The 17,224-nt window shown below is 47.0% G+C and overlaps 1 protein-coding gene across 3 annotated transcripts in view; it reads right to left on the bottom strand.

Annotated features, from left to right (window-relative positions):
* Window positions 1–17,224, bottom strand: part of MOCOS (molybdenum cofactor sulfurase) — a 1,795,153-nt gene that overhangs the window by 698,264 nt on the left and 1,079,665 nt on the right. For all 3 annotated transcript variants that reach the window (XM_040432351.1, XM_040432352.1, XM_040432353.1), the window contains exon 8: window positions 1,993–2,403. In XM_040432351.1, the coding sequence (XP_040288285.1) occupies window positions 1,993–2,403 (411 nt within the window). The remainder of the gene's footprint in view (window positions 1–1,992; window positions 2,404–17,224) is intronic.

Below are 17,224 nucleotides of genomic sequence, written 5' to 3'. Positions count from 1 at the left end.
TGTATCTAGTAAAAGAGTATATACCTGCGATATCAAACCTCTCTTCCCCCCGACCGGAGAACCAATTTGTGAACCACATCTATTTTAGCTATAATGCAACCTTTCTTCATTGTGACATCATAGGCGTGCCTCAATTGCAAATATTGATAAAACCAAACCTTGGGGATATTAAATTCCTGCTGCAAGTCCTGAAAAGATTTAAATACATTACCCTCAGTCAGTTGACCTATCCTCATTACTCCATGAGATTCCCAGTTCCGGAGTCCTGACAGAGATATGAATTCTGGCAAGTTATTGCTCCAAACTGGGGAAAGTTCACTAACTCCACCCACACCCCTAATCAATTTCACCTTCGCCCAAACTTTTTTCATAAGTTCAATAAGCAATACCTTCTCTCGCCCCACATGCATTCCTGATGCTTCCAGAATATCCATAAGATTCCGACTGCCCAACCAGTGCTGCAGTATCTTTCCCGTCACATCTGGCATCAACAAGCTTTATTAAATGCCCGAACACCGAACTCAAACCCAAACTTTACAGTTCGGTTTCGCTCAACACTAGTCATGATGGATCCGTCTTGCTCCGCATCCCGTGACGGAAAGAAAAGTAACAGAAAATTGGCACCACATTTGGTTTCTGTCAGTCCCTTGGTAGTTTGCCCATCATTAACCCCTTCCCAACATGAACTTATGTTACATCACATTTTGGGTCTTTAAAGATGGCACTTCGCTGTTTCCTACAGCAGACACTGGCGACTACTGTCTGCGACCAGCTGTAATGCCGATCACAGATATTCAACCCCTCAGATGCCATGGTCAAACCTGACCATGGCATCTGAGTGAGCTGAAAACCGGTTATGCTCCGGCTCCCCCGTGCGGTGATCGCAGAAGCCGGAGCTTGGGTGCTGCAGCCCCTGTCATAGTCTGACACAAGGCTGCTGCACAGTCTTTTATATGGAGCCCTTGCCTATAGTAGGGCTCCATAGGAAAGTAGTAAAATCATCATAGACTCCAACACAAGTCTATGATAATAGCAATCAAATGATTGATTGTTATAGCTCCCTATGGGAACTATAAATAGTGTTAAAAAAAATAATTAATAAAGTTTTTACAAATAAATAAATATTAAAATATGAAAGTTCAAATCACCCCCCTTTCCACAAAATCAGAATAAATAAAAAAATATATACACATCATGGGTATCGCGGCAGGTGTAAATGCCCGTACGATCAAAATATAAAAGTATCAATCCCATATGGAAAAAGGCGAAACAACAAAAAATGGCAAAAATGGACGATTTGCCATTTTTTGGTGCCTTTTCTTTGCACACAAAATTAAATAAAAACTGATCAAAAAGCCGTACACGCCCCAGGTATTAATGAAAAGTATACATCGCCTGGCAAAAAAATTAGCTCTCATACAGCACCACACACATAACTACAAAAAAGTTATAGGGGTCAGAATATTTCATATTTTGAAATTAGTTCACGCTTCGTTTGGTGGTAAAAGCAGAATTGCGTTATGGATTACATTACCACGGACCATAATGCAATTCTATGACGGCATGCATAACGGAATGCCTTTAGAGGCATTCCGTTATTCATTCCGTCATAATAGAAGTCTATGGGCTGCATAATGGATCCGTCCCATTTCCGTTATCCAGAAGAGAGGACTCCCCTGCATAACGGAAATGGGATGGATCCGTTTTGCAGCCCATAGACTTCTATTTTGACGGAATGAATAACGGAATGCCTCTAAAGGCATTCCGTTATGCATGCCGTCATAGAATTGCATTATGGTCCGTGGTAATGTAATCCATAACGCAATTCTGCTTTTACCACCAAACGAAGCGTGAACTAATTTCAAAATATGAAATTCGCTCATCCCTAGTAATAAGCGCTAAATAGACATGGGTGTTAAGGGGTTAAAAACTGAAAAGATGCTAACTATAATTCAGAATATCAGATTTAAAAGTCTTGATGCAAAGTCTTACCTGAAATGCTGCACATGACTTGATTGGATAAATGTAGATGTGACTGAGCGTGATTGCCTTGTTATTTGTTGTCATGGTTTTTCTAACTTTGCATTTGCAAGCACATTCTACTGTAGATAGATTGGACAATATTTGGCTTTGGGTGACCCTTGTGCTGCCTGTGATTTTTCCACTGGAATTAATACCTTTCTCTTCACTGCTTTCTGACTGTGACAGACTGATTATCGGAAACGTTTCATAATCCATTATTTGTACAGTTCTTTGTGATGACTTTTTTATGAAAGTGTCTACAATAAAGGTTAAAAATGCTTTGGCATCCTCAAATGTAGACATAAATCCAAATGATATTCTCACAGAGCCAGTAGGTCGCCCATCAATTAGATCCATGTTATCTCCACATACATGCCCAGCCTTTGTAAAAACAAAAAAAGAAGAAGATACGTTTAAGTTTGCACATTTCTTCCAAGCTAGTTAACAATATTTCTGTATCTGTAATCATATAAATCTTTGTAATACATGGATAAAGCAGAACAGTACCATTTGCAAGCATTGCTTCTAGACAGGCAGAAACAACATACAGTCAGGTCCATAAATATTGGGACATCGACACAATTCTAACATGTTTGGCTCTATACACCACCACAATGTATTTGAAATAAAACGAACAAGATGTGCTTTAACTGTAGACTGTCAGCTTTAATTTGACGGTATTTACATCCAAATCAGGTGAACGGTGTAGGAATTACAACAGTTTGCATATGTGCCTCCCACTTGTTAAGGAACCAAAAGTAATGGGACAGAATAATAATCATAAATCAAACTTTCACTTTTTAATACTTGGTTGCAAATCTGTAACATCCCAGAGTATGTCACTAAACTCTTTCTCCCTGCTACAACATGCCAGATGCATATGTATTGCCATCTTGTGTAATCTAACAATGTATTTTCCGTTATATGCATTATCCAGGCCTGTTTTATGTATTTTGCTGTAATTTCCATGTACACCAGCAGGTGGCAGCAATGTGTTTAGTTCAGTTTAGTATACCTAGTCCCCCCTCCTCTTTGAGCAGAAGTGGGCTGCCCCACGCCCTGCAGCAAGGGAGGGAAGAAAACAGTTAGAACCAATGTGTACCAGCCCCCTCCTTGGGGAAGGCTGTGTTAGCTGGAGCTCCCAGACACAGGGATCCCAACCTAGGATCCAGACCTCAGCTGAGGCCCAGGATCCCTCTTCCCAGCCTGAATCATCTACCTCAGTGCTGGTTGACAAGCAAGCAGCCACCTCCGGATCTACAGATCTCCAGGAAGCCATTCCCTGCGAGCAGAACTGTGAGTGTTTAATCCAAAGACCAGGAGAAGCCAAATACCTCCTTCAGCTAGTCAGGCCCATATCAAGCAGACTGAAGACAGACAGAGCAGAAGACAGATACCTGCCAGTTCTACTAGGCATATGATAAGAAGCAGAATACATATAGATTCCTGCCACATATTGCCAATACCTGCTGGGACCCAAGACTATTGCTGTATCTTGTATGGATTCAAAGCTACATTAAGTAAAGACAAGTTGGACCATATTTCCTGTCTGGATTGCATTCATTCCTCAATTACTCCTACTAACCGCACTCAAATTTATTGCAAGTAAGCCAGGATCCAGGAGTCCAGCTGTACCAAGGTAGGAGACACTGTTGACACTATAACTACTACACAGAGACATTATCCCCCTCTGGCATTCCTCACCTGGTATGTGAGTGGCAACATCTTAAAGGGCCCTGAGACTATAACCTGCGCACATAGCAATTGGTGTCACAAACTAAAAACCATTAATTTTGCGCCAGTGTGCATTAGTCACAATCCGGCTTACTGCATATTTTGGTGTCACTGTGAACAGGATCGGATTGAATTGTGTGCCATCGCTGTCCAACAGAACCGGATCCAATTCTGTGTTAAAATGGATCCCATCGCATATTTCACAGTATTGCAAGAGCTGCAGTTTGTACAAAACCCTGAAAATTGACTTTATTGCCTTGTTGCTGTGGAGGAAAGCACCATGCGGTGCCCACGAGTACTCAGGGGGTTAATTCGCCGTATTCGCAAGATGGCGCCGCCTCTCCATGCTTGTCGGAGGCGGGAAAAGACAAGAATGCCCTCTCAAGAGCGCGAAATTGTTGAATATGCCCCCCTGGAAGCGGGAAAACTAAAGACTGCCCACCATGAACTTTGTATTGTGAACCAAGGGAGTGCAGACTCCTCCCTCTGGGCTCCACCCTCACCTCCTGCATGCACCATGACGGAAAAGAAGATGGCCGCCAACCCGGAAACCAAGATGGCCGCCAATGCTGATCCTGCTCCCGCGGAGGATGCCGCTGATACAGTCGCCCAGGCTTTGGACCAGCCTGTACCGCAGACGGTGATTGGACCCCGCGATGACCACCAGGAGGCACTGGAACCGGCCGCCCGGCTGCGACATCAGGTAGGAGCAGACGCACTCCCTGAGGCCCAGGCCCGGTCCGTACCTGCCCCTGCACCGCTCCCTGAGGGTCCCGATACCCCAAACAGGCCTAGGCCTGCTCCGCCAAGGACACTTACTGGTGCGGCAGAGGCGGCCGGGAACTTCCACTCCGCCGCCCAGTGCTGCTACTACTGCCAGAGCGGGACGCCTCAATCCTGAGGTCCCCATAGTGAGCCCAGAAATCCCTGCGGCTCCAACTCTACAGGTGGGGCAAATAAATAACTCTGTCCAGACTTTCAATCCCAGAGTGCAACCCTACATTCTGCCCTGGAAGCTGCCACAGGCACTCTCAGTTTGCCTACCAGAGCCCCTTCAGCCGGAGGTTTTGTCCACCTCTGCACCGGCAAGGGATCCCGGCTTGCAGCATGTCACAGCTGCATTCACCAGGCTGAGCAGCCAATTCCTAAAGACACCACAAGAGGGCAGTGGTGCACCATTACAGCTGCTGAGAGCACCCAGGTTAAGAAAGAACTTTTGTCTCCTCAAACATGGGACCCAGGAGGATGTTTTCCAAACTTTCCTGTGAGGAAAACTACCCATTGTGCAAATTACCCACTACCTTGTGTGGATTACAAGTAACTCTTTTTGTTCCTGTCCACAGTCAAGCACTTAAAGAGGACCTTTCACCGATTCTTACCCTATGAACTAACTATACAGATATGTAGAGCGGCGCCCAGGGATCTCACTGCACTTACTATTATCCCTGGGCGCCGCTCCGTTCTCCTGCTATGCCCTCCGGTATCTCCGCTCACTAAGTTATAGTAGGCGGAGATACCAGTCCCTAAGTTATGGTAGGCGTAGTCTGCCCTAGCGCTGGCCAATCGCAGCGCAGAGCTCACAGCCTGGGAGGTTATTTTCTCCCAGGCTGTGAGCTCTGCAATGCGATTGGCCAGCGCTAGGGCAGACTCCGCCTACCATAACTTAGGGAACGGAGATACCGGAGGCCATAGCAGGAGAACGGAGCGGCGCCCGGGGATAATAGTAAGTGCAGAGAGATCCCCGGGCGCCGCTCCACATGTATGTATACTTAGTTCATAGGGTAAGAATCGGTGAAAGGTCCTCTTTAAAGAAAAAGGACTCAAGTGATATTTGAGCGTATTATTACACTGATATTTGCATAATGTTTTTGCACTAATTTTTCCAGTTTACAAGTTTGTAACGTTTAAGATAACATGACCATTGTGTGAATTCTCCTTCTAGGTGCCACAATGTGAATTTATGCACTGTTTTGAATGATTGCACTTAACCATTGCACTTAACAAAAATGTAGCAACTTACTTAAAGTGTGCCTTTTTACAGCTCTTGTTCTCTCCCCCCTTATATGGACTGTCTTTATAGGGACGCTGAATACTAATGGCCTACACCCGGTGATATATACCCATAGGTACCCAGGGTAGGACCAAGTGGTAAGTCCAGGCAGATCCAGATTACTTCACAGGTACCCCTGCTGCTTCGGGAATCGTTAGAAGCCCTAGGCTGCTCCTTCCCGCTTGTTTTATGTTCCGGATTGTTCCCAACCGGAGGTGTCTCATTTCCAGGAGCGCACGGGATTAAAAGCCCTCCTCCTGTGACTTGCCAGAAGATACGGAGACAATAAATACCTCCCCTTCTGAGCCTTTTGCCTAAGGTAAGGCGCCTCAAACCTTAGAGCCACATATTTTAGCTTCCTCATAGTCATCATAGTGATCGTGCTACAAGCCAAATTTCTTCAGGCTATGGTGCAGGAAAGGGAATACAGGATAAAGCCTTTCATTTGCGGGCTTTGCATTACACAATGGTGGGATTACGGAGAAAAGACACCCCCATACTTTCTTTGATGTCTACCGAGCTCAGGACATACGAAGTCAGTCAGTAATGTTTGCTTTGTGCAGTATTAGGTTACCTGGTTATACCAAGAGAAGGAAACTGTGTGTTGGACACCTTACTCTAGCGGGCAGGAACCTAGAGAAAGCCGTTTCATGTTTTGTCTACGTATGTCTTTATATGTAATTCACGCAGCACTTTGTATTTATTGGGTACCCAGAGCTGATTCCTTTACCCTCCTAAGCATACACCGAGGACGGCTTCACTTAAAGTAAGCGGGAATGTAACATCCCAGAGTATGTCACTAAACTCTTTCTCCCTGCTACAATATGTCAGGTGCATATGTATTGCCATCTTGTGTAATCTAACAATGTATTTTCCGTTATATGCATTATCCAGGCCTGTTTTATGTATTTTGCTGTAATTTCCATGTACACCAGCAGGTGGCAGCAATGTGTTTAGTTCAGTTTAGTATACCTAGACTGGAATAGTACATTCCAGTCTAGTCCCCCCTCCTCTTTGAGCAGAAGTGGGCCGCCCCACGCCCTGCAGCAAGGGAGGGAAGAAACCAGTTAGATCCAGTGTGTACCAGCCCCCTCCCTGGGGAAGGCTGTGTTAGCTGGAGCTCCCAGACACAGGGATCCCAACCTAGGATCCAGACCTCAGCTGAGGCCCAGGATCCCTCTTCCCAGCCTGAATCATCTACCTCAGTGCTGGTTGACAAGCAAGCAGCCACATCCGGATCTACAGATCTCCAGGAAGCCATTCCCTGCGAGCAGAACTGTGAGTGTTTAATCCAAAGACCAGGAGAAGCCAAATACCTCCTTCAGCTAGTCAGGCCCATATCAAGCAGACTGAAGACAGACAGAGCAGAAGACAGACAGATACCTGTCAGTTCTACTAGGCATATGATAAGAAGCAGAATACATATAGATTCCTGCCACATATTGCCAATACCTGCTGGGACCCAAGACTATTGCTGTATCTTGTATGGATTCAAAGCTGCATTAAGTAAAAACAAGTTGGACCATATTTCCTGTCTGGATTGCATTCATTCCTCAATTACTCCTACTAACAGTACTCAAATTTATTGCAAGTGAGCTAGGATTCAGGAGTCCAGCCATACCAAGGTAGGAGACACCGTTGACACTATACCTACTACAGAGAGACATTATCCCCCTCTGGCATTCCTCACCTGGTACGTGAGTGGCAACATCTTAAAGGGCCCTGAGACTAGTTAACCTGCGCACATTGCAATTGGTGTCACGAACTAAAAACCATTAATTTTGCGCCAGTGTGCATTAGTCACAATCCGGCTTACTGCAAATCCTTTGCAGTCAATTACAGCCTGAAGTCTGGAACGCATAGACATCACAAGACGCTGGGTTTCATCCCTGGTGATGCTCTGCCAGGCCTCTACTGCAACTGTCTTCAGTTACTGCTTGTTCTTGGGGCATTTTCCCTTCAGTTTTGTCTTCAGCAAGTGAAATGCATGCTCAATCGGATTCAGGTCAGGTGATTGACTTGGCCATTGCATAACATTCCACTTCTTTCCATTAAAAAACTCTTTGGTTGCTTTTGCAGTATGCTTTGGGTCATTGTCCATCTGCACTGTGAAGCGCCGTCCAATGAGTTCTGAAGCATTTGGCTGAATATGAGCAGATAATATTGCCCGAAACACTTCAGACTTCATCCTGCTGCTTTTGTCAGCAGTCACATCATCAATAAATACAAGAGAACCAGTTCCATTGGCAGCCATAAATGCCCACGCCATGACACTACCACCACCATGCTTCACTGATGAGGTGGTATGCTTAGGATCATGAGTAGGGATGAGCGAACCCGAACTGTATATTTTCGTAAAAGTCCGGGTTCGGGTTCGGTGTTCGGCGCTTTCTTGGTGCTTTTTGAAAGGCTGCAAAGCAGCCAATCAACAAGCGTCATACTACTTGCCCCAAGAGGCCATCACAGCCTTGCCTACTATTGGCATGGCTGTGATTGGCCAGTGCAGCATGTGACCCAGCCTCTATATAAGCTTGGGTCACGTATCGCTGCACGTCACTCTGCTGATTCAAGCATAGGGAGAGGTTGCTGCTGCGACGTTAGGGCGAGATTAGGCAGATTAACTCCTTCAAAAGACTTCATTCTGTGATCGATCTGCAGCTGTGGATCATTGAAGTGCTAATATCGACTTGCTCACTTTTTTGAGGCTGCCCAGAGCGTTTTTAGATCACTTTTTTTCTGGGGTGATCGGCGGCCATTTTGTGGCTTGTGGTGCGCCAGCACAAGCTATCACCAAGTGTATTTAACCATCAATAGTGTGGTTATTTTGTGCTATATCCTACATCAGCTGCAGGCTGAGCCTGTGTCACCGAAGTGCATTTAACCATCAACAGTCTGGTTATTTTTTGGCCATATACTACATCTGGTGCAGGCTGAGCCTGTGTCACCCAAGTGCATTTAACCATCAATAGTGTGGTTATTTTTTGGCCATATACTACATCAGGGGCAAGTTGAGCCTGTCACCCAGCGCCTAAAAAATAGACCTGACATTTCTATTCAACCAAATTTGTACTGTTTTAGCTGGTCAAGTTATTTGTAGTGACCGTAAAAGCACATTTTTTGTTCTGGGTTGAAAAACTATTCCCAAATTTGCCATTCTCAAAATAACTAGTTTCTGCTATATGAGGCCTACTTGAAATCTATCCCAAAAAGGATATCCTACATTGAAGGTGCTGATAGTGTCATTCAGAAAAACCTAAGACACACGCTACCATGCAGATAGAAGTCTAATTCTGTGATTAAACCTATACCTCTCACACAGCGCAAAAAAAAAAACAGGCCTCACATTTCTATTCAACCAAATCTGTACTGTTTTAGCTGGTCAAGTTATTTGTAGTGACCGTAAAAGCACATTTTTTGTTCTGGGTTGAAAAACTATTCCCAAATTTGCCATTCTCAAAATAACTAGTTTCTGCTATATGAGGCCTACTTGAAATCTATCCCAAAAAGGATATCTTACATTGAAGGTGCTGATAGTGTCATTCAGAAAAACCTAAGACACACGCTACCGTGCAGATAGAAGTCTAATTCTGTGATTAAACCTATACCTGTCACACAGCGCAAAAAAAAACAGGCCTCACATTTCTATTCAACCAAATCTGTACTGTTTTAGCTGGTCAAGTTATTTGTAGTGACCGTAAAAGCACAGTTTTTGTTCTGGGTTGAAAAACTATTCCCAAATTTGCCACTCAAAATTGTGGTGAACGGGAACAATGAGGAAAACATCTAATAAGGGACGCGGACGTGGACATGGTCGTGGTGGTGTTAGTGGACCCTCTGGTGCTGGGAGAGGACGTGGCCGTTCTGCCACAGCCACACGTCCTAGTGTACCAACTACCTCAGGTCCCAGTAGCCAGCAGAATTTACAGCGATATTTGGTGGGGCCCAATGCCGTTCTAAGGATGGTAAGGCCTGAGCAGGTACAGGCATTAGTCAATTGGGTGGCCGACAGTGGATCCAGAACGTTCACATTATCTCCCACCCAGTCTTCTGCAGAAAGCGCACAGATGGCGCATGAAAACCAAGCCCATCGGTCTGTCACATCACCCCCATGCATATCAGGGAAACTGTCTGAGCCTCAAGTTATGCAGCAGTCTCTTATGCTGTTTGAAGACTCTGATGCCAGGGTTTCCCAAGGGCATCCACCTAGCCCTTCCCCAGGGGTGGAAGAGATAGAATGCACTAACGCACAACCACTTATTTTTCCTGATGATGAGGACATGGGAATACCACCTCAGCACGTCTCTGATGATGATGAAACACAGGTGCCAACTGCTGCGTCTTTCTGCAGTGTGCAGACTGAACAGGAGGTCAGGGATCAAGACTGGGTGGAAGACGATGCAGGGGACGATGAGGTCCTAGACCGCACATGAAATGAAGGTCGTGCCACTGACTTTCACAGTTCGGAGGAAGAGGCAGTGGTGAGACCGAGCCAACAGCGTAGCAAAAGAGGGAGCAGTGGGCAAAATCAGAACACCCGCCGCCAAGAGACTCCGCCTGCTACTGACCGCTGCCATCTGGGACCGAGCACCCCAAAGGCAGCTTCAAGGAGTTCCCTGGCATGGCACTTCTTCAAACAATGTGCTGACGACAAGACCCGAGTGGTTTGCACGCTGTGCCATCAGAGCCTGAAGCAAGGCATTAACGTTCTGAACCTTAGCACAACCTGCATGACCAGGCACCTGCATGCAAAGCATGAACTGCAGTGGAATAAACACCTTAAAAACAAGGAAGTCACTCAGGCTCCCCCTGCTACCTCTTCTGCTGCTGCCGCCTCGGCCTCTTCTGCTGCTGCCGCCGCCTCGGCCTCTTCTGCTGCTGCTGCCGCCGCCTCGGCCTCTTCCTCCGCCTCTGGAGGAACGTTGGCACCTGCCGCCCAGCAAACATGGGATGTACCACCAACACCACCACCTGCGTCACCAAGCATCTCAACCATGTCACACGGCAGCGTTCAGCTCTCCATCTCACAAACATTTGAGAGAAAGCGTAAATTCCCACCTAGCCACCCTCGATCCCTGGCCCTGAATGCCAGCATTTCTAAACTACTGGCCTATGAAATGCTGTCATTTAGGCTGGTGGACACACACAGCTTAAAACAGCTCATGTCGCTTGCTGTCCCACAGTATGTTGTTCACAGCCGGCACTACTTCTCCAAGAGAGCCGTGCCTTTTTCTGCACAACCAAGTGTCCGATAAAATCAAGTGTGCACTGCGCAGCGCCATCTGTGGCAAGGTCCACCTAACCACAGATACGTGGACCAGTAAGCACGGCCAGGGACGCTATATCTCCCTAAATGCACACTGGGTAAATGTAGTGGCGGCTGGGCCCCAGGCGGAGAGCTGTTTGGCGCACGTCCTTCCGCCGCCAAGGATCGCAGGGCAACATTCTTTGCCTCCTGTCTCCTCCTCCTCCTACTCAGCTTCCTCCTCCTCTTCTTCCACCTGCTCATCCAGTCAGCCACACACCTTCACCACCAACTTCAGCACAGCCCGGGGTAAACGTCATCAGGCCGTTCTGAAACTCATATGTTTGGGGGACAGGCCCCACACCACACAGGAGTTGTGGGGGGTAATAGAACAACAGACCGACGAGTGGTTGCTGCCGGTGAGCCTCAAGCCCGGCCTGGTGGTGTGCGATAATGGGCGAAATCTCGTTGCAGCTCTGGGACTAGCCGGTTTGACGCACATCCCTTGCCTGGCGCATGTGCTGAATTTGGTGGTGCAGAAGTTCATTCGCAACTACCCCGACATGTCAGAGCTGCTGCATAAAGTGCGGGCCGTCTGTTCGCGCTTCCGGCGTTCACACCCTGCCGCTGCTCGCCTGTCTGCGCTACAGCATAACTTCGGCCTTCCCGCTCACCGCCTCATATGCGACGTACCCACCAGGTGGAACTCCACCTTGCATATGCTGGACAGACTGTGCGAGCAGCAGCAGGCCATAGTGGAGTTTCAGCTGCAGCACGCACGGGTCAGTCGCACTGCGGATCAGGCCCACTTCACCACCAATGACTGGGCTTCCATGCGAGACCTGTGTGCCCTGTTGCGCTGTTTCGAGTACTCCACCAACATGGCCAGTGGCGATGACGCCGTTATCAGCGTTACAATACCACTTCTATGTCTCCTTGAGAAAACACTTAGGGCGATGATGGAAGAGGAGGTGGCCCAGGAGGAAGAGGGGTAATTTTTAGCACTTTCAGGCCAGTCTCTTCAAAGTGACTCAGAGGGAGGTTTTTTGCAACACCAGAGGCCACGTACAAATGTGGCCAGACAGGGCCCACTACTGGAGGACGAGGAGGACGAGGATGAGGAGGAGGTGGAGGAGGATGAGGATGAAGCATGTTCACAGCGGGGTGGCACCCAAAGCAGCTCGGGCCCATCACTGGTGCGTGGCTGGGGGGAAACACAGGACGATGATGATACGCCTCCCACAGAGGACAGCTTGTCCTTACCTCTGGGCAGCCTTGCACACATGAGCGACTACATGCTGCAGTGCCTGCGCAACGACAGCAGAGTTGCCCACATTTTAACGTGTGCGGACTACTGGGTTGCCACCCTGCTAAATCCCCGGTACAAAGACAATGTGCCCACCTTACTTCCTACACTGGAGCGTGATAGGAAGATGCGCGAGTACAAGCGCACGTTGGTAGACGCGCTACTGAGAGCATTCCCAAATGTCACAGGGGAACCAGTGGAAGCCCAAGGCGAAGGCAGAGGAGGAGCAAGAGGTCGCCAACGCAGCTGTGTCACGGCCAGCTCCTCTGAGGGCAGGGTTAGCATGGCAGAGATGTGGAAAAGTTTTGTCAACACGCCACAGCTAACTACACCACCACCTGATACAGAACGTGTTAGCAGGAGGCAACATTTCACTAACATGGTGGAACAGTACCTGTGCACACCCCTCCACGTACTGACTGATGGTTCGGCCCCATTCAACTTCTGGGTCTCCAAATTGTCCACATGGCCAGAGCTAGCCTTTTATGCCTTGGAGGTGCTGGCCTGCCCGGTGGCCAGCAATTTGTCTGAACGTGTATTCAGCACGGCAGGGGGCGTCATTACAGACAAACGCAGCCGCCTGTCTACAGCCAATGTGGACAAGCTGACGTTCATAAAAATGAACCAGGCATGGATCCCACAGGACCTGTCCATCCCTTGTGCAGATTAGATATTAACTACCTCCCCTTAACAATATATTATTCTACTCCAGGGCACTTCCTCATTCAATACTATTTTTATTTTCATTTTACCATTATATTGGCCTGTTCCAGTGGTGGGTGACATGAAGCCTGATTCTCTGCTATGACATGAAGACAGATTCTGTGCTGACATAAGGCCAGATTCTCTGTTACGGGACCTCTCTCCTCTGCCTGGGTGCCGGGGCCTAAATGTGTGACAGTGGCCTGTTCCAGTGGTGGGTGACGTGAAGCCTGATTCTCTGCTATGACATGAAGACAGATTCTGTGCTGACATAAGGCCAGATTCTCTGTTACGGGACCTCTCTCCTCTGCCTGGGTGCCTGGGCCTAAATGTGTGACAGTGGCCTGTTCCAGTGGTGGGTGACGTGAAGCCTGATTCTCTGCTATGACATGAAGACTGATTCTGCGCTAACATAAAGCCAGATTCTCTGTTACGGGACCTCTCTCCTCTGCCTGGGTGCCGGGGCCTAAATGTGTGACAGTGGCCTGTTCCAGTGGTGGGTGACGTGAAGCCTGATTCTCTGCTATGACATGAAGACAGATTCTGTGCTGACATAAGGCCAGATTCTCTGTTACGGGACCTCTCTCCTCTGTCTGGGTGCCGGGGCCTAAATATGTGACAGTGGCCTGTTCCAGTGGTGGGTAACGTGAAGCCTGATTCTCTGCTATGACATGAAGACTGATTCTGCGCTGACATGAAGCCAGATTCTCTGCTATGGCATGAAGAGACTGATTCTCTGCTGACATGAAGCCAGATTCTTTGCTATGGCATGAAGAGACTGATTCTCTGCTGACGTGAAGCCAGATTCTCTGCTATGGGACCTCTGTCCAATTGATATTGGTTCATTTTTATTTTTTTAATTTTTATTTTAATTCATTTCCCTATCCACATTTGTTTGCAGGGGATTTACCTACATGTTGCTGCCTTTTGCAGCCCTCTAGCTCTTTCCTGGGCAGTTTTACAGCCTTTTTAGTGCCCAAAAGTTCGGGTCCCCATTGACTTCAATGGGGTTCGGGTTCGGGACGAAGTTCGGGTCGGGTTCGGATCCCGAACATTTCCAGGAAGTTCGGCCGAACTTCTCGAACCCGAACATCCAGGTGTTCGCTCAACTCTAATCATGAGCAGTTCCTTTCCTTCTACATACTGTTCTCTTCCCATCACTCTGGTACAAGTTGATCTTGGTCTCATCTGTCCATAGGATGTTGTTCCAGAACTGTGATAGCTTTTTTAGATGTCGTTTGGCAAACTTTAATCTGGCCTTTCTGTTTTTGAGGCTCACCAATGGTTTACATCTTGTGGTGAACCCTCTGTATTCACTCTGGTGAAGTCTTCTCTTGATTGTTGACTTTGACACACATATGCCTACCTCCTGGAGAGTGTTCTTGATCTGGCCAACTGTTGTGAAGGGTGTTTTCTTCACCAGGGAAAGAATTGTTCGGTCATCCACCACAGTTGTTTGCCGTGGTCTTCCGGGTCTTTTGGTGTTGCTGAGCTCACTGGTGCGTTCCTTCTTTTTAAAAATGTCCCAAACAGTTGTTTTGGCCACGCCTAATGTTTTTGCTATTTCTCTGATGGGTTTGTTTTGTATTTTCAGCCTAATTATGGCTTGCTTCACTGATAGTGACAGCTCTTTGGATCTAATCTTGAGAGTTGACAGCAACATTTGTTGACAAATTTGCCTTGATCCAAATTTATTTACAGTGAATCGCGTCAAAAACGTCTATTTCCTGGCTGTTGAGAGCCTTTATAGTGGTGTAGAACACTGTGCCTTGTAGTAATACACATAGGGAGTCTGCTTTGGCAGTGAAATAATACTGTGAGTCCGTATGACATGCAGATGACAGGCGTTGCTCTTAGAATCACTGCACACTTCACTTATTAGGGCAGTCACAGGGCCAAAACTGACCAAATAACTCAAGTATGAACTCAGCCTTACAGGTTAATGTCAGTGCCAAGAAGAAGCACACTTCTTTTACACCGTCGCCAGCTGATTCCACATAGATGTTATTAGAACCTGTTCTACTAAATGCGTATACAAGTAGAGCCCCCCGAATCCATCAGTATTGCTAATGTAACAAAAAACAGGAGTGGATGTAAAACAGAGATGACACGTGAATGGAATATTTGCATGTCTTCTGTGTTTTCTATTCTGATAGGACCATACAGGCCTTACAGCTGCTTCACAGACAGGATCCGTTGTGCGTCTCATTTTTCCTTCCTTCTGACAGATCAGAAAAAAGGTCAAATAAATGATGATGTCAGTCAGGCCGAAAAGGCAAAATAGTGGACCAGTCATGAAGTGGGGAGGGTGTGAAAAGCATGAGAAATCCACAGAGTGGACCTATGACATTGTGGCGAGGTGGAAGCATAATGAGGATACCACAGAGTGGCCCAATGACAGGGTCTGGAGTTGGCAGTAGTATGAGGAGGCCACTGAGTAGTACAATGACAGAGTCTAGAGGTGGTGGCAGTATGAGGAGGTTGTCATTGTTTTCATGTACTTTTTGTTTCATAATATATATTTTCCTCACACTTTCAGATGTCACACGACGTCATTTGGTCCATACAGCAAAAGGAGTTTTTCAGTCACTCATCATTTTTATCTAAAAAAACACTTTGAAAGAGTGGCACAATGACAGAGTCTGTCGATGGCAGCAGTATGATGAGGCCACCGAGTGGCAAGGTGACATAGTGTGGAGATGGCAGCAGCATGAGGAGACCACAGAGTGGCAAGGTGACATAGTGTGGAGATGGCAGCAGCATGAGGAGACCACAGAGTGGCAAGGTGAAATAACGTGGAGATGGCTGTAGCAGCAGCAGGATACCACAGAGTAGCAAGGTGACATAGTTTGGAGGTGGCGGCAGCATCAGGACATAGTGTGGATATGGCAGCAGCAGGATACCACAGAGTGGCAAGGTGACATAGTTTGGAGATGGCAGCAGTAGCTGCATCAGGAGACCACAAAGTGACCCGGTAACAGAGTGGGGAAGTGGGTGGCAATACCAGTACCAGCAGACGAAGGTGGGTGCAAGAAGGAGCACTTGGCATCAGATGTGTGGCTAAGGCAGGTAGCCAGAAGAAATCGGTCTCTTTTGTCAAATTATTGGTGTGGCACCATGGATGATCTAGTCTGATGCATCAGGCATTGGTGTGTGGAAAACCTGGCTGATCCACGCCTGAATTATCTTGATGCAGTTTCTTATTATGTGCTATATGTGGGCACTGTAAACTGTTGCTAATTGTCATATCAAATATATTGTGGTATCATGCTGTAATTCCCTTTAACAGGCTGGCAGTGTCATTTACCTTTATTCGCCCCTAGGTGGTGCTGGCACCACTTATATATATAGCTGTGGGGGGGGGGGGGGGGAGTCAAGTCAGTGTGTGTGTTGAGGATAAGAATGAATAGAGGAGGAAGTTAATGGAGGAGGTGGAAATTTGTTTTTCAATCGAAATAATTCACAAAAGATTTTACCTCATATAAGTGCAGCGCTTAACGCTGAATACAATTTTTTTTCCATCAAACTAAGTCACAAAAGATTTTACCACATATAACTGCAGCGCTGAACGCTGAATGAAATTTGTTTTTCCACCAAAATACTTCAATAAAGATTTTACCACATATAACGGAGCACTGAGATGGAAAGGGTCTTCGGATTCCCCCCGCACTATACAGACGTCTCAGAAATGAACCGCTGCTCCCGACAGCAGCTCCTGGGAAGGTCATGGAGAGTCCCGGTCATGCGGCATCTATTCGCTCCGCTGAAGGATTATTTTGAAAGTGTGTAGAAGCAACACGGGCCCCCACTCTGCAGATTTATCATAGAGACATCATGGAGATTTAACCGCATATAATCGCAGCGCTGATCGCTGAATAAATTTTGTTTTTCGAGCAAAATACTTCAAAAAAGATTTTACCACATATAACCGCCACACTGACTGACTGCCACTGCCGCTACTTCCGTGAACCCCTGCTACTTCCCGGGTAGGTAGGCTGCTGCGAAGTAGGTGCTCTACCCCGAGCATGTTTGGCTCCCAACCTTCCACTGCTGAATCCCAGCCATGCTTTCAACACATATAACCACCAACGTGAACTGAGATTGTATTTTTCTGTTTGTACTGAAATAGGCCACTAAATGCTTTCAACACATATAACCGCCGCCGACG

This window comes from Bufo bufo, chromosome 5, assembly GCF_905171765.1.
Source record: "Bufo bufo chromosome 5, aBufBuf1.1, whole genome shotgun sequence".
NCBI lineage: Eukaryota > Metazoa > Chordata > Amphibia > Anura > Bufonidae > Bufo > Bufo bufo.
Note: the sequence above shows the minus strand (reverse complement) of the source record. Positions and strands in the feature narration are given on the sequence as shown.